Genomic DNA, 24,935 nt, shown 5'->3' on the forward strand with positions numbered 1-24,935 from the left:
ATATTCACCTCTACTACATGTATATCATATCTCCTTTATATTCACCTCTACTACATGTATATCATATCTCCTTTATATTCACCTCTCCTACATGTATATCATATCTCCTTTATATTCACCTCTCCTACATGTATATCATATCTCCTTCATATTCACCTCTACTACATGTATATCATATCTCCTTTATATTCACCTCTCCTACATGTATATCATATCTCCTTTATATTCACCTCTCCTACATGTATATCATATCTCCTTTATATTCACCTCTCCTACATGTATATCATATCTCCTTTATATTCACCTCTCCTACATGTATATCATATCTCCTTTATATTCACCTCTACTGCATGTATATCATATCTCCTTTATATTCACCTCTACTGCATGTATATCATATCTCCTTTATATTCACCTCTACTGCATGTATATCATATCTCCTTTATATTCACCTCTACTGCATGTATATCATATCTCCTTTATATTCGCCTCTCCTACATGTATATCATATCTCCTTCATATTCGCCTCTCCTACATGTATATCATATCTCCCTTTATATTCACCTCTACTGCATGTATATCATATCTCCTTTATATTCACTTCTACTACATGTATATCATATCTCCCTTTATATTCACCTCTACTACATGTATATCATATCTCCTTTATATTCACATCTGCTACATGTATATCATATCTCCTTTATATTCACCTCTACTACATGTATATAATATCTCCTTTATATTCACATCTACTACATGTATATCATATCTCCTTTATATTCACCTCTACTACATGTATATCATATCTCCTTTATATTCACCTCTACTACATGTATATCATATCTCCTTTATATTCACATCTACTACATGTATATCATATCTCCTTTATATTCACCTCTACTACATGTATATCATATCTCCCTTTATATTCACCTCTACTACATGTATATCATATCTCCTTTATATTCACATCTGCTACATGTATATCATATCTCCTTTATATTCACCTCTCCTACATGTATATCATATCTCCTTTATATTCACCTCTACTACATGTATATAATATCTCCTTTATATTCACATCTACTACATGTATATCATATCTCCTTTATATTCACCTCTACTACATGTATATAATATCTCCTTTATATTCACATCTACTACATGTATATCATATCTCCTTTATATTCACATCTACTACATGTATATCATATCTCCTTTATATTCACCTCTACTACATGTATATCATATCTCCCTTTATATTCACCTCTACTACATGTATATCATATCTCCTTTATATTCACATCTGCTACATGTATATCATATCTCCTTTATATTCACCTCTCCTACATGTATATCATATCTCCTTTATATTCACCTCTACTACATGTATATAATATCTCCTTTATATTCACATCTACTACATGTATATCGTATCTCCTTTATATTCACCTCTCCTACATGTATATCATATCTCCTTTATATTCACCTCAACTACATGTATATAATATCTCCTTTATATTCACATCTACTACATGTATATCATATCTCCTTTATATTCACCTCTACTACATGTATATCATATCTCCTTTATATTCACATCTACTACATGTATATCATATCTCCTTTATATTCACCTCTACTACATGTATATCATATCTCCTTCATATTCACCTCTACTACATGTATATCATATCTCTTTTATATTCACCTCTACTACATGTATATCATATCTCCTTTATATTCACCTCTACTACATGTATACCATATCTCTTTTATATTCACATCTCTTACATGTATATCATATCTCCTTTATATTCACATCTACTACATGTATACCATATCTCTTTTATATTCACATCTCTTACATGTATATCATATCTCCTTTATATTCACATCTCCTACATGTATATCATATCTCCTTTATATTCGCCTCTCCTACATGTATATCATATCTCCTTTATATTCACCTCTACTGCATGTATATCATATCTCCTTTATATTCACATCTACTACATGTATATCATATCTCCTTTATATTCACCTCTACTGCATGTATATCATATCTCCTTTATATTCACCTCTACTACATGGATATCATATCTCTTTTATATTCACCTCTACTACATGTATATCATATCTCCTTTATATTCACATCTACTACATGTATATCATATCTCCTATATATTCACCTCTACTACATGTATATCATATCTCCTTTATATTCTCTTCTACTACATGTATATCATATCTCCTTTATAATCACCTCTACTACATGTATATCATATTTCCTTTATGCTCACCTCTCCTACATGTACGTATATCATATCTCATTTATATTTACCTATTATTTTAACCACTGCATAGAAAATTGTAGTTAAGTAATCGACTTTTTCACACGATTGTTTGTTAGAGTTCTTATGCCCAATGTAGCAAACCTATACAGATGACATAGCCCATGTTCATGATGTAATCATTTCAAGTGAGCATCTGCAATACTTGAAACTTTAGCACTTGAAATAGCTACAATGTACATGTAGATAATAAAGGCCTAATATTTGACCAACAGAATAAATGAGAAGGGTGGTGCAGCTCAAAGGCATAAGACATGGTACAATGGTACAATGATGTACATGGTATAATGATTGGGAGGGCAAAACTTCATATCTCGGTTGGGATTAAGACGAGCGATAAATTAATAATTAGCTTTAATTGCTGATAGATGTGGTCACCTGATGAACTAACGCTCAATGTTCCCAGATGTTCATTCATCGCTCTTCACTATTCGGGTCCATTTAGCTCATATTTATTGCTGCTAACTTGGTGTTAAGCCCACATAGAATGTTAAGCCTACCTCACAAATGGACACAAACTGCTTTAAAGTTTTGCGTATTAAAGAGGTAAACTAACGCTGCCAAGGTCATTCACACGTTGATATTAACCTCAACGGCCAACTCTAGGAGAATAGCTGCTACAGACAACCATACTTTGAGTGTTTGGTTGTCCTAGACACTTGGCTAGGAGATGAATTTCACTTTCAGTGGTGAGACAGAACCTAATTAAAGGAATGTTGTTGTTTGCGTTAGGCTCCCAGCGTATGGAAGTAAATTCATCGAGATGATTCTGATGGTAACTGCTGACCACGGACCCGCTGTCTCAGGAGCCCACAATACCATTGTGTGTGCGAGGGCTGGTAAAGACCTCGTCTCCAGCCTCACATCCGGCCTCCTCACAATTGTATGTAATTTATTTATAGCTTCACTGTCTAAGATGTTTGCGATAACAAATATGTTGCAATGTGATTTTTGTGTTATTTTTTTATGTAAAATACAACCGGTGGAAACTTATAGTTACGCAACACTAGTAATACTAAAAATATATCATAAAACCAATAAACAAATAAAAAAGTGGGGCTGTTGAGACACATAAAATGTATAAATAACGGTTCTTTCTGTTATGGCGGCTCAAACCAGTCCACCATTAATGTTCCCGTTTCGACTTTCAGCAAAGCATTACACATAGAAGGATTTGTCAGTGATAATATCTGTTTTTAGAAGGAAACATGTAATAATTAACAATTTTAATCTCTGATTAAAATTGCTATTGTATTCTTTGTCATTATTATCAGTTTGAAGCAATGAGATTTTATCAATATAAACTTTTGTTGTAATCATTATGACAACCGATAGCTATAATAAACTGCAGAGTTTTTTTTGTTAAATGCAAGTAATTTTCACATTACCATTTATACAAGTTTACTGGGGCTTTTAAACGCAAGACTTGTGATGCATGTAGCGAACCTTATTGACAACAGCGCACCATCCATCTATGCAAGGTGTGAAGATCCATCTATGCAAGGTGTGAAGATCCATCTATGCAAGGTGTGAAGATCCATCTATGCAAGGTGTGAAGATCCATCTATGCAAGGTGTGAAGATCCATCTATGCAAGGTGTGAAGATCCATCTATGCAAGGTGTGAAGATCCATCTATGCAAGGTGTGAAGATCCATCTATGCAAGGTGTGAAGATCCATCTATGCAAGGTGTGAAGATCCATCTATGCAAGGTGTGAAGATCCATCTATGCAAGGTGTGAAGATCCATCTATGCAAGGTGTGAAGATCCATCTATGCAAGGTGTGAAGATCCATCTATGCAAGGTGTGAAGATCTGTGACTAAAGATTTGTTACTAAATTGATGTTTTGCCACAGACGTATTTTTAAGAATATCTTTAAACCAGTTTGACGCAAGAAAACTCACAATTCATGCCTCTGTTATGGCGGAGTATCCAACTATCAACGATTCCTTTGATCTCTACTTCTAGCTTCTTATTGATTTTAATGTATTGGATCGAAAATTTATTGTTGAGATGAATTTTACCCTAGGTGATTACAGCTGATCAGTTCGCACTTAATGACATTGCACCCTGCAAGCTTTGGTTATGTACACTTTAATCCATAATTGACCAGCCCTCTGTGAGGTGGTGTGGTAAAGTTAACTCTTGCCACGACAGCAAGATTTGGATGAACAACAGGAAAAGTTGTGGCAGGTGCTCGTTGTAGCATCCGAGTGGCACAGATGACAAGGAGCTCCATCAATACAGACAAATATGTTTATTATACTTGTACCCCTTCGCTGATTTTGCTTTATGTGGTTTTACAAGGTCAAGGTAATCAATAAGAATCTAGCTATAAATTACAGGGGGATAGGTTCGGTGGAGCTCTTGATGGAGCAGCCAAACAATTCACAGAAGCCTTTGACACTGGTCTTATTCCAATGGAGTTTGTCAATGGAATGCGCAAGAAAGGACAACTCATCATGGGCATAGGTCATCGTGTTAAATCGGTGAGCATTGCTAGATTAATGCTTTCTAAAGTTATTTCTAGTTTCCCGCGGTATGTTAGCGAGTACATCTATGAAGGCCATACTGTGAAGGTCAAATTCTCTTAACATTTTAGTCAAAGAATCAATTTTATTCTTTAATGACAGAAGGTTTTGCGACAAAAACATGAAAACTTTATGGCAGTAGTCTGCATGCATTGTTTAGTGTTGTATGCACACAGTCAAACATCCACGTACAATGGTAATCATTTTTATCTGTTAAACCATCACGTGTTGGTTCAAATATCACTGAAAGAATCTACTAACTCGTCTAATTCGTTCAACAGCCCAAAAAACCTACTATAACACCTACGTAAATAAATAGCACAGGTAATTACCTACACCTAGCATTAACACTGTAAAAACCTGGATGAATAAATAAAGTGATAGCCAATAAAAAATGTTTTTTTGCTATTTTCTTTAAAAGACACGTAAGGTAAGTGTAGTCTTGGCTGTACGTAGATTCAGAACTAGAGGTTTGTTCAACTCACTTAATGTTTCTTCATTTCGGTCTGTTTATTTTTTCTACATTTGGCATGTAATGAAAAACATCATTTTGTTGGTGAATAATAATGCCAATTAAAAGTTATACATACATAAAGATACTCAGTGGTACTTACAATAGCTTATATACTCCTTATTATATGCCAATACAAGCTGTACATACATGAAGGTACACATTAGTACCTTCAATAGCTTATATACTCCTTATTAGATTTATTGTATTGTTTTTATTTTCTATTTTCACCACAATAATCAATCTTACCTGTGAAACTACGATGTATGAGAATCTTCAATCATTTGTTGTTAGAAATAGTTTTAGGTGTTGAGTCAAATATTAGTTGGAATTTTATCGTATATTAATAAATTTAAAATAGTGGTAGGGGAGATTAGACTGTATACACTATATTGCACTCGCTTAAGCTTCATTTGCTCTCAATAACACGAGAACTTTAGCTAGAAAATTAGCAGCCGTGGGTCTGTGAGCGACTTTTTATTTCACGATAAAGTTACAGAAAGTAAATTTTATAATTTATAACGATAAATCAAAAGCACGGTTATATAGTGCCACCTTCCTATTCGTTTAACCTGCATCGTTGCTTTTGTATTGAAAATATATTGAGCGCTAATAGATTTTTAATAAAAGTTACAGGGTAAACTGATTCCTAATAGAAACCAGAGGCTAATTGCAATTAAAACTAGTTATTAAATAACACAGTAGCATATGATTGCTAAAGAAATCTGTTTTATACTAAAACTATATTGGAATAAAGCACCGCTAGAACTTCAAGGTTGATGGCTCATGCCTTACGTTTAAAAATAATAAATTATAATTATATATAATCTTGTCAATTTTTGTTGATAGAATTACATCATCAATGGCAAATATAATCACAGGCTTACAAATAAAAACATTATTTACATGAGATAGCGTTTGTGTTGCAATTGTTATTTTAATAGAATATCTCAACGGCGGAATAGTAGGAAAACTGAATTTAATACAGAGTATCAGCCATAAAGCTTAGCATTTCTACATCTGCTTCATTTCTGAAGGCCCCGTCGCTCTGTAGTGTTATTAAAACGGTTGTTTAGCGAATAATTATTAAGGAACCAATTTTAAGACCAGTTTTGTAAATTACATCTACATAAACTGTTATTGAGTCTCAAAAATGATGTTTTTTAATCAAAATCATAAAAAAGGGAAACGCATCAGGTAGTTCTGAAACCTTATTTGTATAAAGTTGCAAACAAACTGTACATTGTACAATATAATCTAATATTGTACAATAGCTTTGGTATAATTTTGTAATTTAGTAATCATTATTTATTATTAATAATTTTGTTTTAGTTTGAGAGAAAGTAGATCATTAAGGCTCATCTCTTTCATACCTACTGTGACACTTAGTTGTGACACTTGCCTGTGACATTTACCTGTGACAGACAAAGCAGGCACCTCTGACAAGCAACATAGATGTTGGTTTAAGGGGTCTTATTTTGGCCTTCATAGACATTCATTCTCTTAATGGGTGTGCTTTGAGGTATACATAAAATATGTATGTGCTCTGAGGTGTACATACTGTAGTACAGTACATGTATGCACTTCAAGGTGTACATAATGCATGTATGTGCTTTAAAGTTTACTTAATATATGTATGTGCTGTGAGGTATGTGTACTAGCTACCTTTGTTTTGAGATACAGCTAATAGATGTTTACTCTTTTCGCTAAGCCATTACGAAAACCATTAAACTAAATGTCATTACGTTGCCTGTCCATTCATTATTGACACAATAACTCATTATGTCATTAGGTTAGTGTTACAGCTCGCCAGATCATGTACCGGTATGCGACAAAAACAATTATTTGACTATGAATCTCGTGATGTCACACTTCAAGTTATCATTGCAGAGTGAGAGTTTCAACCAGGTACACTAATGATGCTGTGTAGTTGATTGCATATAATGCAAGTATTACTTAGAAAAGAGAAATTTTGATGTAGAATATTTTTCGGTGACTAATTGCTATGCAAAAGTCCTTTATCCAGATACCCGTGGAGTAGACCGCAGCTGATAACCATAAAATACTCTACAACTATGTGTTGACGCAATAACAAACTTAGGAAAGCATTTCCTGTTCTTATCTTAGAAAAAATTCCAATTCATTTCATTAACCATCTGCAGCCATGCAGATCCTTTTTATGTCAGCCCTTAGCATATTAAGAATTTTTTGTTGCTGGCTCAAGTGATATTCGCAAAAAAGTACACTGGCTGGTACTACCCGTTTTTTTAATAAGTAGGCTGGCACTGTTGTCGAAAAATAAGTTGGGCCGGAAAAGTCATTCAAGTCACAACAACGACGATTAGTGCCACTTGCTTCATGTCTGAAATATAAAAAGTTCTCTAATTTTTCTTCATAATAGTTTGATCGAATAAAAACTGATACAGAATTTGTGTAAAGCATTAACTAAGGAAAGGGAAGGAAAGGGAACTAATATGGAAGTTGCTGACGCACTTTTGGAGTACCGTCTGTAGCTAGTTAACAATTTAAGTGCATGATCACTGCAGAATTTTCCAATTTGCTTTCGTTAAGAGAGGGCAACCCTGAGTCTCCTACCTTATCAATCAATACTTATCCAAATCTATTCTTGTTGGAGTTTTGATTTTCTAACCTGGTTTTTCCAAGCAGCGCTTTTTCGATTGGCTGAAACTCAGGTCTATTGCGGTATACATAAAGTAGTTTCGAATTGCATAAATCGAACCATGTCAGGTTTACTAATTTTGCATATTTACCACTTTTTCAATTAATATTTAGACAAACTTACACCAAATGATCATGCGATTTGGCATTTATACGTTCAAGCAGAGCGTCCATGGAGACCCTCGCAACCAGTTTTTAGAGCAAAGTTGTCGACTCACAAATGTGTGACAGTTAGTATCGCACCTCTGTTTGAGCTGTTCATTATCGGGAGTCTTTCTAGTGAGATCGGACATATTCCTTTCATCACAATGTATTTGTTGAACCAGACCTCTTGTTAGCATTCCAATCTTCAATAATCTCAAGAAAGGAACCATTTGGCAAAATGAAAACGGTAAATTTGAAATTAAATTAAAATTGTTTGTGAATGTTTATCAACTAGAGGATGACGTAAAAGTTGCATGTTTTGTAATATTTATATATATTATATTGGATGCAAGCTTTGCAGCCTTTTGCATTTTTATCGCGAATTCGATACAAAAACCAATCGAGTGAGAGGTAGGATGCCTAAACTTTTCCTCCAATTCCGTGTTTAAAATCTTTTCATTTCTTGATTGATGTATTGCCTAAGGGAACAAGTGGACTGTCGCATGTAGTAATACTGATAAATTGTGTTAACTGGTATCATCTCTGCATAACTCAAACACTCGCATCCGACAGCGCCGTTGGCGAGATTGTAGCCAACCATAAATTGACCTTGACAGGGGAGGACAGAAGGGACCACCTGTGGATACTTTCCCATTTGCCTGTTTATTCATGAGTTCCGGCTTTGTTTTAATCCCTGTTTAGCCTAATGGCCATCTCTAGCTATGTTTGAATGTTATCCCACCAGCTGATTCTCCTCATGAGAATATTATTAATATTAACTGCAATTCTCGTTTGATGTACTTAACATTCCTTTCTAATTTATCTTTCTCATAATACCAACTTCTTTTTTTTCTATGCGAAGGAGGAACTTTAAAGTTATGCAATATTTATAAACTAGTGTAGTGAAAGATAGGAATGCTTTGTTCATTGCCTTGCCTTGCCATTGGTTTCATGGGATATCGTTTCTAAAAATGTCCAATTTTGTTGCTTTATATCCATGAATTTTATCTATAGATTAACAACCCAGATATGAGAGTGAAGATTTTGAAAGAATATGTAAAGGAACATTTCCCAGCTACACCCCTTCTCGATTACGCGATGGAAGTAGAAAAAATAACAACATCAAAGGTTTGTCTAGACTTTTAGTCTATTTTATTATTGCTCCAAGTGCTGGTATATTGTACTTTGTAACCCCGCAAATACTATTTTATAAAAAAAATTTGGTAAATTAATCTGAATCAAACCACTGCAAATTTCAAATGTCAGGCTTAGCTATTAATATAGTATAGTTATCAATCAGGAGTAAGTATATGTGCAAGAGGTATTGACAGGGTCTGGTATGGCAAGTATAAGTAAGTTCTCGCAACTTAACTCTTGCAAACACTTTTCTGTAAAGCACTAATTAATTATCAAGATGAGAATCTAGTGGGATGTTTTTTAAATATACATGTACCGCTGTGTTTTGATGAGCAAAAAAGATTTTATTCATAGAATAGTTAGATGAAGTAGTTTTTTACAGTATCTGGCCAACCGTTACTCTTCTTTTTTAAAAAGAGAAACTTTCGGTACAGTGAGTGCCTTTAAAAAGAGAAACTTTTGGTACAGTGAGTGCCTTTAAAAAGAGAAACTTTCGGTACAGTGAGTGCCTTTAAAAATAGAAACTTGAGGTACAGTGAGTGCCGCTAAAAACGTTGAAAGGTTTGCTGGCAAACATCTTTCAGCAGATTATCAATGCTATTCTTGGAGAGCATTTGCACACTTTCTGCCAAGCAGTAGTTTTGTCACGTTCTCAAAAATAAGTTCATAGAAAAACTGTTACGATTCGGAGAAATGATAAGAGGATAAAACTTGACAGCTATCTCTGCATTGTTTGACTTGAGAATCTTTTACATGTCTGCAATTTCTGTCGATTGCCTAACAAGTCTTCTGTCTGAGATTGTTCACAGCGTCAAGCAGATGTTATATTTCAAACATTATCATTGGCCCGCATGTCAGGGGAAAGCGCAACTCTATCTTGTATTTTTTACAAGCACATTTGTTGAATTTGGGGGTATATGTCCTTTTTTGGACATTTTTGTTGTAGAAACCCAACCTGATTCTGAATGTCGATGGATTTGTGGCTGTTGCAATGGTCGATTTGCTGCGCAACTGCGGTCTCTTTACAAGGTCTGTAAAAATATTTCCGACTTATTTTGTTTTTTTAAAGGAGATGTATTGCTAGTATATGTCACCTCTTAAAGCACATCGATTACATAAGTATTGATGTGCTTATTCAGGCTCTTCAATATCTTGGCTTTCAAATGAGCCATTGTTTAACATGGTGAGACAGACATTGGTGGGTGTTTATAGGATTTCCCCAGAGCTTTACCGCAGAAATCTTCAATAGTATAGGCTTGGAAATTGTGACGTCATAATTTTCATATTCGGTGTTGTGTGCTCTTACCGCCTATTTTTATCGCTTACCACTTATATTTATTAGCTACGATAATGACGCTAGTGGCACGCGTAGATAGGACAATTCCAGAGAACCAATGAAGATGACAAAGGAATCAGTGTCATTAGCTCTCCATGTACAGATTATTTTTATGATAAATAACTCAGATTCCAAGCACCATGCGATATTTTCCCGATGATATTATGCACTAGCTCTTTCTTTTTATTGTGATGTTGAGGGGCATGACTGAGGCTAATTAATTTCAAGCATTGGGTGATCTTGCAAGAGTTCCATCTACATATAGTCCTAGGGCCATGTCACTGCAGGTCACAATTTAATCGATGTGGTTTCATTACCTTTACCACCCATGAGTGGTTAACAACCAAGCATGTTGTTAGTGGTCATTTCTGTTTTTGTTTAATTTTGTTGTAGAAGTCAATTGAATTAAATCAATCGTTGGGGTTGGCTCCCTGCACTCCGGGATTGTTCAAAATAGAGAAGCCTACTGTAAATGAATTAATCTGCCTATAAGCTAGTACCATACACAAAGTGATTAATTTTACTGTTCAATACACCTGTTTTCTACAATACTGTAATTTATTCGAATATAATATAAATATTTTAATGTTTATATTTTTTTCCTTTTGATATTTAATTACTAATTAGTTATTAATCAAGTTATTAATCATTTCTGGATGAGACAAACGATGCCATCATATAAAACAATGGGATATTAATTACTATAAATGTTTAAAATGAACGAGAGGATGAAAAAAGTAAACTCTAACAATCACCCGAAATCTATTAACCCAGAACATGTGTTTGTATTGGTTGGGCATTAGCACGATCCCCGGGCATTGTTGATTATCTAGAATGCTAGTTTATTATTAGCGTTCTCTGGGTTTAAAAGCACCGATTGTCTCAGAAAAGCACAGCCTCAATTGTAGCGAAAGGGATCGACGAGCTAATTCTAAATGATTATGACATCACATTGTGAGAACCACAATCAAGTGTTTTTTTGTTGGAAGATATAATTTTGACACCCTGTTTTTCATAGTTCTATTATTCTTTGTGTATTGAATATAGGCTCATTCGAAAGCCAAGACTCTGATGTATTGAAATGTATGATAAAAGTACTTATATAATTGATATGCTTTAAGTAATTGTTATTAACCTTGTCAGTACGCTCCGCTATCATTTTGGTATTACAATTGCTCTGGGAAAGATTTAAAGGATCCAGTTTGTTGTTGTTAATCGTTTTATCTTTTGTCTAACTTGATGCAACCACATATTCATTTAAATTTGGTTTAGATATTACAGATTTATAAATTTGTTCATTTAGAAATTGCTACATTTTTATTACTGTATCCTTCATAAACTTTCCGACTGCGCTGTGATCGTTAAAAAGCATATTTAACATAACATACATTTAACATTTTACATAACTTGCTTGATAGACTAATTAGTAATTGACTACAAAGTCTAAGAGAACCGAGAACTGAACCGATCACTTGCCACTGACAAGTTACTAGCTGATTCTGTAATCGAAGAGTTTGTACTCAAAGTTGAATCTTATGTTTTAAGTTTTTATTTTTATTCAAATATTTACAACTAGTTTCTATTGTATTTCGTATAAGAATATATAGCTGTTCAGTTGACCTGATTTTTACTAGCCATTCCTTGTTTAACAGTCTAAAATTAGCGGAATGGTAGAATGACTTCCAGTGATGACAACAGGCGGTTTGCTTTATTAACAATTCCATTTTTAACCATTCTTGCTACAGATTACTGACTTCAGTAAAGTTATTGGTGCCTTTGAAACTTTTTGTAGAGAGGAAGCAACTGATCTCATCGAGAATGGAGTGTTGAATGGTTTGTTTGTTCTGGGCCGCACGATGGGATTTATTGGTAGGTCATTCAATATCAGGCTTGCCCAATTTCATTAAAAAGTCAGTCGCAGCTGATTTAGCAAAATGCCGAAGACATAAGCATATTTTATCGATCATGAGGGGTTATTTATCGATCATCAAGTGATCAAAGTTGTTTTATCAGAAAATTTAACAAAATCATTTGCTAAAATCTAAGTATGCTCCAAAATAATTTTGGTTATTCTGTAGTGGTATATGATTGAAAGAAGTGATAAGAGTATACTTCATACAATATTTGCAGTTAGACCCTAGGCATCCGGCTGCGCAAGGTTCCAGAGGTCAAAATTATAAAATATTGTCAACTATAAACCTGTGGGAATGTCATCGCTCAAAACATGCCACAAGAATGCATTTTATGTCGCTTAGTCACAAGACCATTCTAAAATTGGTAATTAAACACAAAGGACGTCTGCAGGCGTGTTGTATGCTATACTTGGCTTGTTTACACGAACATTTCTATTTTAGTCTCATTTGACGATTACTTCTACGCCACATGAAGCATATCTTATGGGACAACAAGCACTAAATTGTGTTCCGTGAAAATATCATACTGAAAAGCAAAGCAGTTCAGTACTGCTGTTGTTAATGAATCTACGTCAACCTAATATCCATGTTTGTGAACATTAAAAGAGCATTTGGATCACGCCATTTGATTTCGGCTTTCTATTTATGTAAAACATAATTCTTAGTCCTGCCTAATATATATTCCATGAAACCATCTTGGATGCTGCCTTTTTCGTTTGAGGCAGCTGTAACAAAAATGTGTGAAAGAATACAACAGAAGTTATTTTTGTCTTTTAAAAAAGTAACTTATTTTTCATGTGTAGTTGAGGTAGTCAGGAGTAGCAAAACTTATTGTTTAACACAAGAAGGAACCGATTTGACATCTGTGTCACTAAGTGTCATCATTGCGAGTGAGAACTACGCAACAGATTATCCTGCTTTCTTGACTAATTGCAGTACTTTCCTTTGACTGGTATGAATTCGTTGAAATCTTAGATTAACTAGTGAATGTGTCCAATGTGACACACATCAAGTTCGATCGGTAGAATTTTTGGATCACAGAGCGTGCAACAGTTTAGTTTTTAATATCAATATACTAGGTGAATGCTCGGCAATGCATGGGTAATAGAATAATTACCTGATGAATTTGAGTAACTTGCCTGGAAAGCTAAATCTTTACTGAAATCTGTACTAGAACAATATCCGAGTTATGGGCCAGCTTAACAATCGGTACATGTAACCGTCAATAGCGCTAGTTATTAACCCCAAGTAAATGCTTCAAGCGTGAGTAGCTTAGCCAATGTAATGACTATTTGCCCAAAGAATCCGTTCGCCGCCTCTAGATCTGGAGGTCTCGAGATCCAATCCAGTACTGTGCAGATTTTTTATTGATAGATATTAATTGCTGTAACTGGACACAGAGTTTAAGAAAAAAAGACGGTCACTGAGATTGATATTTAGATTAGTTTTTATATATCGTTTTTGCAGGGCACTATCTTGACCAAAGACGTCTCAAGCAAGGTTTATATAGACATCCATGGGACGATATTTCGTATGTTATGCCTGAGCAAAACATGTGAAACAGTTTGATGCATAATTGAAACTATAGGAAGTGACACACACCATAATTCTTAGGGACTTCAACTCTGTAATGAGACAAAATGTCTCAAACATTTACACGTGTTTGTTACACTGTTACTACATTCTCTTAAATGTTTTCCATGTAGCGAGATGATGGATTATGCCACATATTTATGCTATTATCTGTATTATGATCTGTGAGTAGGTTGATTATAGGAATGTGTAGTCTTTCACCAACATTGTTGTTCGTTGTGAAAAGTGCTATGCTTGCTTGATGTTTGTTGTGACAAATTATTCATAACAAAATACAGCAATGTGTCTGGCTATTTATTCTATGTCTAGAGTTTGTAGACATTTTAGACTATAATATTACGCATACTTTTCATGCAGAGGTGCAAACTTTGTAATAAAGTTCATCATTGAACTTCCAATTGTAATTTCTTTGTGAATTTACATACTACATTGAGAAACTTAGTAGCAAATAAAATCCTAAACTAACCTAACCTATGCTATAACCTAGACTATAACTAAACTGTAGCAAATTTTTCTTACAGTTGGTTATAGTATAGAGAGCGAAGTAGTTGAAGCTAGATGATGATTTCACTTAAGTTTTTTCATAAACTCGGTCACTTGAAATGCCTATTTCGGGAAACACCAATCACCTGGGACAATCTTGTCTTTTCCTATCAAACCAAATAACTATGGAATATTTGGAAGTAATTTTAACATAGTTAGTAGAAGAATTTCAGCTGACCTATACTCCTGTTACATGAGATCATAGCACAGTCTTGAATGGCGTTTATCCTTTACTATTTGAGTTAAAGCCATATTTGTGTTCTATATTAACAGCTGGTCTTTATATAAAAACTTTCATTCATCTGTTTTATATTAACACCATCCGTTCTATTACGAGCTCCAAAGCCCTATCCTAGTTACGAAACCATATTTGATAAATGAAAATTACTTGCTGAGTAGAAGTATTCTTGTCAGCTAATCCTGCTATCATGGCTCAACTATGTTTGTTTGCGAAATGTCATTTTTTATACAAATGCGTGTATGTTCAATCGGTACACTGCATTAAAAAGCTGTAATACTTGGTGTCCGTGTGTCTTCAATTTTTATTTTGAGTTATTGAAGCATAAATAGAGTGGATTTGTCAAGTCTCAGGCTCCACAAGGTAAACTGTAAGTACGAAATCTGTACTGCATGTGGCATTGTAAGCTTGTTTAATCATAGCATTCAGTAGTGTGTACATCAGTGCAAGCTGTTGAGACCCTTTTGCCAAACTTCAAATAGTTCTTTAAAATTATTGTTATTTTAGCATTTGCTACAGTATTTATATAAAAATATAACAAAAATTTACTTCTCAAGCTAAAGAAGATTACTTAACCCGTTTAACCTCTTGATCTCTTAGTAAGCATTCATGACCAATAATCAATAATCTCATTGAAATCATTTGCCGTAATGATAACCTGTTGAGCGGTTATTTAAAGTAGGAAGTTATTTGTCACCACGTTATTTTTCACCACGTTATTGTCGTAAATTGGAAATCTTGCATTTGTACCATTTGCTGTGGCATTAGCATATATGTACAGCAAATTACAAATTTAGTTTACGTAAACAAGTGTAGAAATTCTATAGATTTAGAATTTATATTTAATAATATATTAAGGTAACATAGATATGTTGAGACGGAGTTGCGCAGGATTACTGCTTGAAAACATTAGGTACTGAGTACGCTGCAGACATGGATTTAGATTTGAAGGAACCATTATAGAGATTAATCTCCCCTTTAATATCACAGATTGTGCTCGTATTGATTAAAAATGTTCATGAATTAAAATGCACAGAGTACATAAATTTACATTTGAACAACAACATGAAGACTCTGAGGATACATCGGATGTATATACATGTATCACCAGGAAATGAGATCTGCTAAAATGCTGTTTGAAAACACCGCATGAAGTGTTATTTATACTAGTCTAAGATCTTCGGCTTAACGATGTGCTGTAGCCATCTTGTCTAAACAATAAATTTAGAAAATGTATATAATACATGAAAATAAATAAGTTGCAGAGTCGAAAGTTCACGTGCATTTGCAGCTGTGTATGGTTCGTATAGTTTTGCTTGATGTTCGTATGTTTCCGGTTTGGTCTACATAAGTGAAGTTCTCTAGAAATTCTTCAGAGGCTGGTACGCAGCAAGATGATGCTCTTCCAGAACGCATGTAGTTTAACATGGCGTCAATTATATGAGTTTGTGAGGACATTGTAGCTCTGTCAGCGGGTGAGTTGGAGCAAGTACCCGCACAGTAGTTGGCGGTATACCTTTTAGGGAACAGAACCCAATCCCAACCCATCGCTTGAAAGTCCACAATCAGTTCTCTCGGGCAACAGCTTCCGGTACTGCACCGATTCGCACCATTTCGCCTCGTTCTCCGTCGCCTAGAATTTATTTTCAAGAAAGGCACATTTTCTTTGGTGATTGTGTCTGGAAAGGCTTGGTAGTTATTGCAGTTCAAACAGGTCAATTGAAGGTTGATCGTGCTGTTGGATTCTGGTGGGATAGAGTCATCAGTGAGGAGCTGTGAGATAAGATCTATAGGAATCTGTAGACTATGCCAGCCGATGAGATGACGATGAATTTCTAAACTTTTTATTGGCACGGATCTTATCTTGCCATGCTCACCTTCCTTTAGCAAGCTGAGTCTGAGTAGCAACTTATCGTTGGCGCTGTCAGCGGATATGGTAATATTGGAGGCGCTGAGATAGTAGTAGAGTTTCGCTTCTGACAATCTTGAATTCCTGTCCTCAGCATTGACAACGAACCGAATAGTTTCTCCAAAATGCTCAGTTTGTACTGTAAAAAGACATTTCTTATAAGTGAAGACAAGCAAAAGTTCTGTTGTGGGCTCAATGAGTTATAATCAGAATAGATGGTAGTTTGAGGAGATCAACTAAAGGCTGTGGATTTGTTATGTGGAGGTCTGATGTAGAGGTGATCAGGAATGCGTGGTAGATTAATTAAGATCAAAGTATCATGAGGCCAAATAGTTTACTGATGGTAAAGCCGTGCTATAATGGAATTCTGTTTCTTCTAAAGCCTCACATCTGAAGATATGTGAATTGATTTATTTGAGTAATTAAATACTATAAGAACCTCTAATGATCATAAACATCATTTCTTTATAAATGATATTTTAGCGGTTAGGTTGTGGATTGTTGTTTTTCAACAAATTCAAAGTGTGTTTTTGGAGCTAATGAGTAGACCAGTCTAAACTGGTGCGCGTATTGAAAGGAAGGAGTAGTCTGCAGGACAAACATAATTGCTGGTATGCCGACATACTTGTCTGAGTCTGCAACAGCTGCCGACTGTTTTGCTAGTGTAAAAGGTCAGATTACAACCAACACATAAAATGGCATTGTTTACTCATTTTTGCGTCGGTCCTTTAGCTTTCTACCTGAACTCTCCGAGAAAGCACCTGTGTCATGTGACTTAGTACTTTTTGTATGGCCTATCTTGAAAAAAACAGCAAAAAATATATTTTCAAATTTTGCCAGTTTCTCGTGTTTCAATAAAAAGTTAAGGCCACATGTTAGTAGCAACTAATTCTCTCAAAACTCTCATCGTCGTAAGAAAAGTATAAATTGTTAGGTGATCATATACACACAGCTGTGATCATTAGGTTGGAATTATCAACAGTGAATACCTTCGGTAATCAAGCATTCATAAAATAATTTTTGGTTTATGCAGCTGATACTAAATACTAAAAAGTTGTTAAAAGACAAACAAAAGTTTCTATTTGGAGTGGTGAAAGTCATTGACATTCTTTATTCGATAGCGAAAAGTTTGTAATGTTTTTAATCATTGCTAAGATGAAAAACAGGAAGTATATTTTTGTGCTGATATTGTGCATTGTCCAACCTGAGTTTGTATATAGCAACCATGTTTGTTTTAAAAATATGTAAAGGGAGCAATGCATTCACAATTGTTAAATTTTGCTACTACATGTAAATATGAATTGAGCAAGAACTCATCTCTTACCTAGATGTGTAGTCGGTTAGTAAGCTTACCTTTTTTAGCTATAAGCAATAGATGTGAACTCTTTTCCATGAAATGTGTTTCTGGCTGATCAGATGAAGCTTCCTCAAGCGCAAGCTGCCTCGCGTAGTCTGGTACGGGTAGCTGGTTGGTAGGTGTTGGCAACTCTGACATGCCCAGGTTGTTCAAAATGTCGGTCTGCAGCCTAGCTAAAATGTTGCTATCACTAAATACATTACTGTCCGTGTCCTCTTCCTGTCCCGAACTATGACGTATTCTTTGGTTGCTGCCGGTCTGAGGAGAGTTTCGGCAGCATACCACTGTGATGAGTGACACCAGCAAAAGGTAATGCTGTGCATTCGCTATCATGGCAACTCCGATTTTGCAGACGCTTGTCAAGATATAATAAGAAGTGATGGTTAGATATGCAGAAGATGATCTCAACAAGGTCCTTATATACCTACACTATGCTAAGTATGTATAGGTGGCTGAATCTTGTGAGTTCAGTTCTCTCATTGGCTCTTCAGCCTTGACTTGCCCAATTAAATCCGGTATCCCCATACATAATCCCAAGGATGAACTTAACAGCAGATAGTGCAGAATCTTGTCATTACAGGTTTTGCAAGCGTGCAGCTCTACACACACAAGATTTATAAAGAACAAAGGTTTTCTGACAAGATCACATATGCCAAGAAAGACGCTTTCATAGGGTTTAGATGGACATTAAATCTGTTGAAGAACTGTCTACAGTAATCTGTCTGAAACAGGTTTTGCACCCTCAGAGCTAGATACCTAATTTTAATATTAGAAACAAAACACAGAGTTTTATGGCTCCCATTAAATCTTTCTTATGCAGCATATTTTTAAATTATAATCGTTTATTTGATTTTTAAACACAATTTGCAACCGTTTTTCTTGTTAAAAAAAAGTGCTCAACTGTATAATGGTTCATCGAAGTTGCCATGCAGCCCCCATTAATGCTATACATGTATAGTAGAGTTTCAACCTAATGACACAAGTTATGGCTGTCACTATGCACAGGGTTATATGTAATAGGACAAACAAAGTGCAAAAATCATCTTTCGTTTTCCATTCTAACTGAAAAGGTGGATGACATGAGACATCGGTTGAATACTTCCTTCTTTTATTTAAACACACCCATTTATATCGCTTCTTATGAATATCCCAATCATAAAAAGTGACAGCGGTTTGGAAACACTAGCGTGTCGAATAGATGAACTCATCAGTCGTTACCAAACCAGCAATCTACTAGTTTCCGCAAGTAATAATACACAGGTAGTATGACACACGAGGAAACCACTCGTTATGGGATACCTATATGTACATTCCATTCTTTTTGCTACCGAATGGTTAGGAGCTAAAAAACTGAAATAGGCTGTTTATCTATCCAGCTCATACTTGTCTAAATGTCACTAAATAGTTTTGCCCAGTGCAGTATGTTTGATATTAAAGCAACAAACATGTATTTGAAAAGGTCGCCAAGTATTTTGCTCCCATGTTGTACTCTACTCTTATAGTGGTTATAAAATTGAGATTAAAGCTAACTTAAAATGCAGTTTTTAATCTTAGTTTTTTTAAGCTAGTTTCTTTGAAACACGTACAGATACTTCTAAGTAACCACTTCAGTACATAAAACAGTAACAGATAGGATGAAGGATATAATGGTTGTATTTTGGGTACGCAAAACGGAAAGCTTTTATGCTAAATACGGCAATCAAATTGAGTTACCTGAGCACCAAAGGTAAATACTAGAAATTTAAGCTTTTGCCAAAATGATTATCTCTCTGGCATTAAATTTGTAGTGTCAAGTTATTGGTTCTGCATGCAATGCAGAACCAATAACTTGACAACCCTTCGGCCTCAAGTGACTTTCCATTATCCTGTTGATAAATTGAAAAAACTAATATAGTTGTACTGGTAGAAAACAGATAGGATTATAGATTATTTATTTGTTGCCTGATCGCATGTAGTTGCAAGTAATCCACCTTGATACATGCCTTATGATATATAGTATAGTTATATGTATAGTATATGCTATATGCCTTATAATATATAGTATAGCTATATGTATAGTATATGCTATATGCCTTATAATATATAGTATAGGTATATGTATAGTATATGCTATATGCCTTATAATATCTAGTATAGTTATATATATAGTATATGCTACATGCCTTATGATATATAGTATAGCTATATGTATAGTATATGCCTTATAATATATAGTATAGCTATATGTATAGTATATGTTATATGCCTTATTTGGCTGGGAATGAGGCTGGGATAGTTAGTTATTATGCAACAATATTTTGTTAAAAGTAGTCTTATACGCTGGATTTACCAAAAAATTCTTAAATTAGGATGGATTGTGAGCTAAAAGGCAAAATATAAATTCTATAACGGGGCTCTGTGTAATAAACCGTTTCCTTCAGCCATTTCTATTCAACGAATCAGAGACTCCACTGAGTTTTTATTACAAAAGTTAGCAATTTTTGCTACAACATGATTTCGATCTTCCGAGTTTTAGATGGTAATATAACTTTTTTCTAGGTCTAGTTGACATAATTTAGTGAACAACTCTTTATTGAGCAAGAGAGCTCCATGTAATCATGCGCCTCATTCATAAGAAAACAGGAATATTTATGTCCTTATTTATCTTTTAACTATTCACTAAAAACTAACATCTGTATATTAATAAAGAGATTTCAACAGCCTTTAGCATGCTAACAGAGATGCTGATGTAATGCAGTAGAGACGTAAGCATCTGCCACGCTAAGCCATTATGGAACATATTACTGATTTTTACTTCCTGTTTGAAAATTGTTTTAAAAACATAATATCATTAAATCGCTAAATGTTTTAAAATTTGCAAACAAACTATTCAGGTGGCATCTTTACTCAAAACGTTATGGAATAATGTAATCTTTTGAGTGAAAACATTATTCAGATGAATAACTCTTTCTTTCAAGGATAAAGTAATGTACTCTAGCTGTAATGTCATATAGTGCCAATGTTATCAAGTTGAAATACATGCTGGTAATATTCTATAATATTTCCTGTTGTCATAAGTAAGCGTACCCTGACAACGCGAAAAGGTTACACATGTTCCTATAGGCCTACTAATCTCTCAATACAATAATGTGATAGTATTTCAACTTGTCAATAGTGATCAATAGACACAACAAAGCTATTATTGTTGTCATTGAATCACTTCAGGCTACATTAAACAATAAATATTTACATATCCATTTTGTAATATGAAAAATAGAGGTAACTTGAAGAATGGAAGCTAAATACCTAATTTTAAAAAGAAGGCGGCTATTAAGTTACTCGCCCTCGATGAGAGGTCTATTGCTGATAAAATCAATTAATCTATTGAATATTGTCACATGATGGGCTCATGTGAGCGCTGAACTATTGTCTGAACTTTGTTGGTTGAACTACGACTATGTGAAGGTGACCGAATACTATCCAATTTATGTGCTTGCCATTGAGTGGTGTAGACTGCTTGCTGATTGATGATTCGCTGACATGAGCTGCCTGCAATTGCCATAACAATGTCAAGTCCAGCCAAGGGCAAAGAACATGATTAGAGAGCTCATCACAGGCAAGGCTACTTATTCAGCCACTATATCTAGGTTTTGCCTACTATAAGAGTGTAATTATCATTGGTTTGCTTGAAGCCATGAAATGATAATTAGAAACACAAGGCACTTGTTGAAAGACTGATAATGACTATTAGATAGATTGTTTCGAAACTATTTACTGAAATAAGCTTACAAAATCTATATTACAAAATAAAAGATTTTAGGCAAAAGTTTTTAATCTAATGCTAAAAAATTTTTAATTGAAAAATCATAAAAGATCAAATTGAAAACAGAAACCTTTAAGGAGTGAGAATGCTCATTTAGGCCTGCAACTAGTAACAAAGTAACTATTGTTGTTATTTTCAATCATAGACCTATTAACTATACAGGTATAGTTAATAGGTCTATGTTTTCAATATACAAAATTAAGTAGAATTTTCCAACTTTTGTATAAAACAGATATTATTGAGCAGGGTTGTTATGCGATTTGAAAAAACAAATTCTTAAATTGCAAGAGGTTCTGGGCTGCATATCAGCGATGTTGTGATCTAATTTTATAAGCAAATACAACAATACCGTTTTTATATTGGCAAATACAACCATATCTTTTTTATATTTGCATATACGGCAATACGGTTTTCGGATTTCAGCTAACAGAATATTTTTAAAGGAACGACGCAATTCAGTGAGCACTACTATTTCTAATGCTCTACAGTACACCGTCCACACACAGTTCATAACACAGTAGTAGTAGCTAGTTCTCTTGTTAAAGAAGCCAAATGTTCAACTAAGGTATTATATCTCAGTTCATAACCGGTATGACACATATGCCATGTCACGCAAAGGTCAAACTCTAAAAATCTTACAACTAAAAAGATATAAGTGGTTTCCTTGCAATATACAAGAGCAAGTGCTTCAAACTTGGCAATTCATTAAATTACTAGGAAGTATAGAACAATGTAACCTTAACTTGCAGCATTGCCAGAGGTAAGTACTTGCAGATTTAGCTAGTAGGTTGTGAGTAAAGGTGATCCAGCGCTGATTGGGGCAACAGTTGCAGGATCATTTTGTTTGCACAAGAATGTAAGGATCCTCTGTGTTCTTTCTGTAGGTGTGAAAATCTGGGACATCAGCATGAACCTGTTTAAAAACTATTGCAAGGTAAACATCGCTTGAAAACTGCACCATGCTGAAAACACCATGCTGTACAGACTACAACTGTGATCAGTCTCTTATACAAATAGACTTACGAGACTCTGCCTCTGCTTGTCCCCAAACATGTGTAGTTATATTAATTAATGTTTATGATTTGCTGCTCATCACCAAAATAAAAAATGATGTTCACTTCTGCAACTGCCGCTAGGCATTGTTTACGCTACTGAAGCAAAACTTTTGGCATCAATTTTTTACCCAGTGCTCTTTAGAGAACACATGAAATTATTTATAGTTTACTGTGGGTATGCCTATGTGGATATGTAGGTGAACCCTTAAACTTTGAGTTGTTTTCCACTTGCTACTTTCATCGATAAGCGATCAAAATGGTAATTACTCAAGTGATCATAGGAAAATCGCAAGCGAATTGATTACATAATTTTTAGCATTTACCTAAAACGGTAGTAATAAGCCCAGAGCCGGTAATCAAAGCCTACAAACATCAAATGTTGATTAAGATCACAGGCTACATTTTTCAAAGATCCTTTTTCGTTGAGCTGTAAAAAAAGAACTGTGTCTGTGAGCTGCTTCTTGTACACTGACATGCATCCCAATCAGCACAAAAACTTTAGCAATTCTTCTACAATTTTGAAAGATACGCAACTGAAATTCAAATGCGGTGTGTGTACTCCATAGGCATACCCTTAACGTAGGTATTCCGGAAGCCCAATTATTTACATAGTCACCAACTTTTTATTTTCAGCGCAAATTAGGATTGGTCAGTGGCTCACAGTGTCCTCAGCTAGGATTGGTCAGTGGCTCGCAGTGTCCTCAGCTAGGATTGGTCAGTGGCTCACAGTGTCTTCAGTTAGGATTGATCAGTGGCTCACAGTGTCCTCCGTACATTCATGTCATAGGTTGTGTCGCTAAGTTCTGTGTATGAATATCAGAAATACAATTGGTCCCATCATATTATTAGTGTTGCCCAAATAAGATAAAAAAATACTGATTTTCTGATTGCTAAGTAGAACTAGTGAGCCCACTCCTTCCTGTTCTGGATGAAGAAGTTTGATTGATTATACATGAGCAACCTTTGTTCAATACAAGAGCACTTAAGATCAATGATAATAGCAACCTTCAAAAGGTCAGAAAATGTTACAGAATACCACTTCTTTCTTTCAGCTTTCACCCTTATCACCTCGATATCTTTCTCCAGCATTCTTTTTTTTAAGGATGAAAGAATTTAACAACTCAATTGTAAGGGTGTAAAGACGATTTAAATGTAGATGAACTCTACGTGACTGGATGAGAGGTATACTACACTACACTCAATTTCTCACGTATTACGCTGTTTAATATTAACTATTAGTGACGCATGCATCACGCAGAAGTCGTATATAGGTTCTTTATAAACTAAGCAGAACTACTGACCCATTGTTTTAGGTAAGTAAAAATATATGAAACAAAGGGTGGTATTTGGGCCACATGACTATTCGAAAAGCCAAGAATTGAATCACTGAAAAATAAATACATGTGGCTGTCCAGAGTTAAAGGCGTGCAAATAAGTTTGCTAATATATTTTTTGTTGATGATTTTGTGCACTTGGCAGATAATGACTGCTATTAAAAAGCAAGTAAATTTTTAAATGAAAATGGAAGAAATAGACCAGGTTATGAAAAAAGTAAAAAGGAACGAGAAAGAAAGAAGGAGAGGTTGACGAACACTAAAGCACAAATAAGAAAAATGTTTTGACGGTTTAGTCTACCACATTTTGGGAAGGTGGTAAAACAAGTGCTCTCAAATGTGCTTCGTATTTTATCGTTACGTAATATTTGAAATGACAAGTTCATTTATGACTTACTGTTAATAATTAATACGGAGTCACGCAAGTTTGATAAAGCTTTAAGTATTAGATTAATTTGGTCATCAGTACATTACATTAGCAGATACAGCTAAAAAG

At 34.6% G+C, this 24,935-nt stretch overlaps 2 protein-coding genes across 3 annotated transcripts in view; one reads left to right on the forward strand and one right to left on the reverse strand.

Moving 5' to 3' along the window:
- The window catches only part of LOC137391068 (ATP-citrate synthase-like), a 58,885-nt gene extending 44,293 nt beyond the window's left edge, over window positions 1-14,592 (forward strand). For both annotated transcript variants that reach the window (XM_068077414.1, XM_068077415.1), the window contains 6 exons: window positions 3,090-3,240; window positions 4,703-4,846; window positions 9,237-9,350; window positions 10,306-10,388; window positions 12,488-12,564; window positions 14,076-14,592. In XM_068077414.1, the coding sequence (XP_067933515.1) occupies window positions 3,090-3,240; window positions 4,703-4,846; window positions 9,237-9,350; window positions 10,306-10,388; window positions 12,488-12,564; window positions 14,076-14,167 (661 nt within the window). In that variant the 3' untranslated portion in view covers window positions 14,168-14,592. The remainder of the gene's footprint in view (window positions 1-3,089; window positions 3,241-4,702; window positions 4,847-9,236; window positions 9,351-10,305; window positions 10,389-12,487; window positions 12,565-14,075) is intronic.
- Window positions 14,593-15,802: 1,210 nt separating this feature from the next.
- Window positions 15,803-18,621, reverse strand: LOC137391098 (inhibin beta B chain-like). Its single transcript, XM_068077454.1, has 2 exons — window positions 18,245-18,621; window positions 15,803-17,030 (listed from the first exon to the last, which is right to left on the reverse strand). The coding sequence occupies exons 1-2, from the start codon at window positions 18,579-18,581 to the stop codon at window positions 16,258-16,260; spliced, it is 1,110 nt and encodes a 369-aa protein (XP_067933555.1). The 5' UTR covers window positions 18,582-18,621; the 3' UTR covers window positions 15,803-16,257.
- Window positions 18,622-24,935: the final 6,314 nt, after the last annotated feature.

Source organism: Watersipora subatra, chromosome 3 (genome assembly GCF_963576615.1).
Source record: "Watersipora subatra chromosome 3, tzWatSuba1.1, whole genome shotgun sequence".
Taxonomy (NCBI): Eukaryota; Metazoa; Bryozoa; class Gymnolaemata; order Cheilostomatida; family Watersiporidae; genus Watersipora; species Watersipora subatra.

What these genes read in the sequence shown, in the direction of transcription:
- LOC137391098 (XM_068077454.1), bottom strand. Translation starts at nt 18,581, where the DNA reads ATGATAGCGAATGCACAGCATTACCTTTTGCTGGTGTCACTCATCACA. An exon ending in ATTGCTTATAGCTAAAAAAG is followed by an intron (nt 17,031 to 18,244) that starts GTAAGCTTACTA and finishes GTCTTTTTACAG; the next exon opens with TACAAACTGAGCATTTTGGA.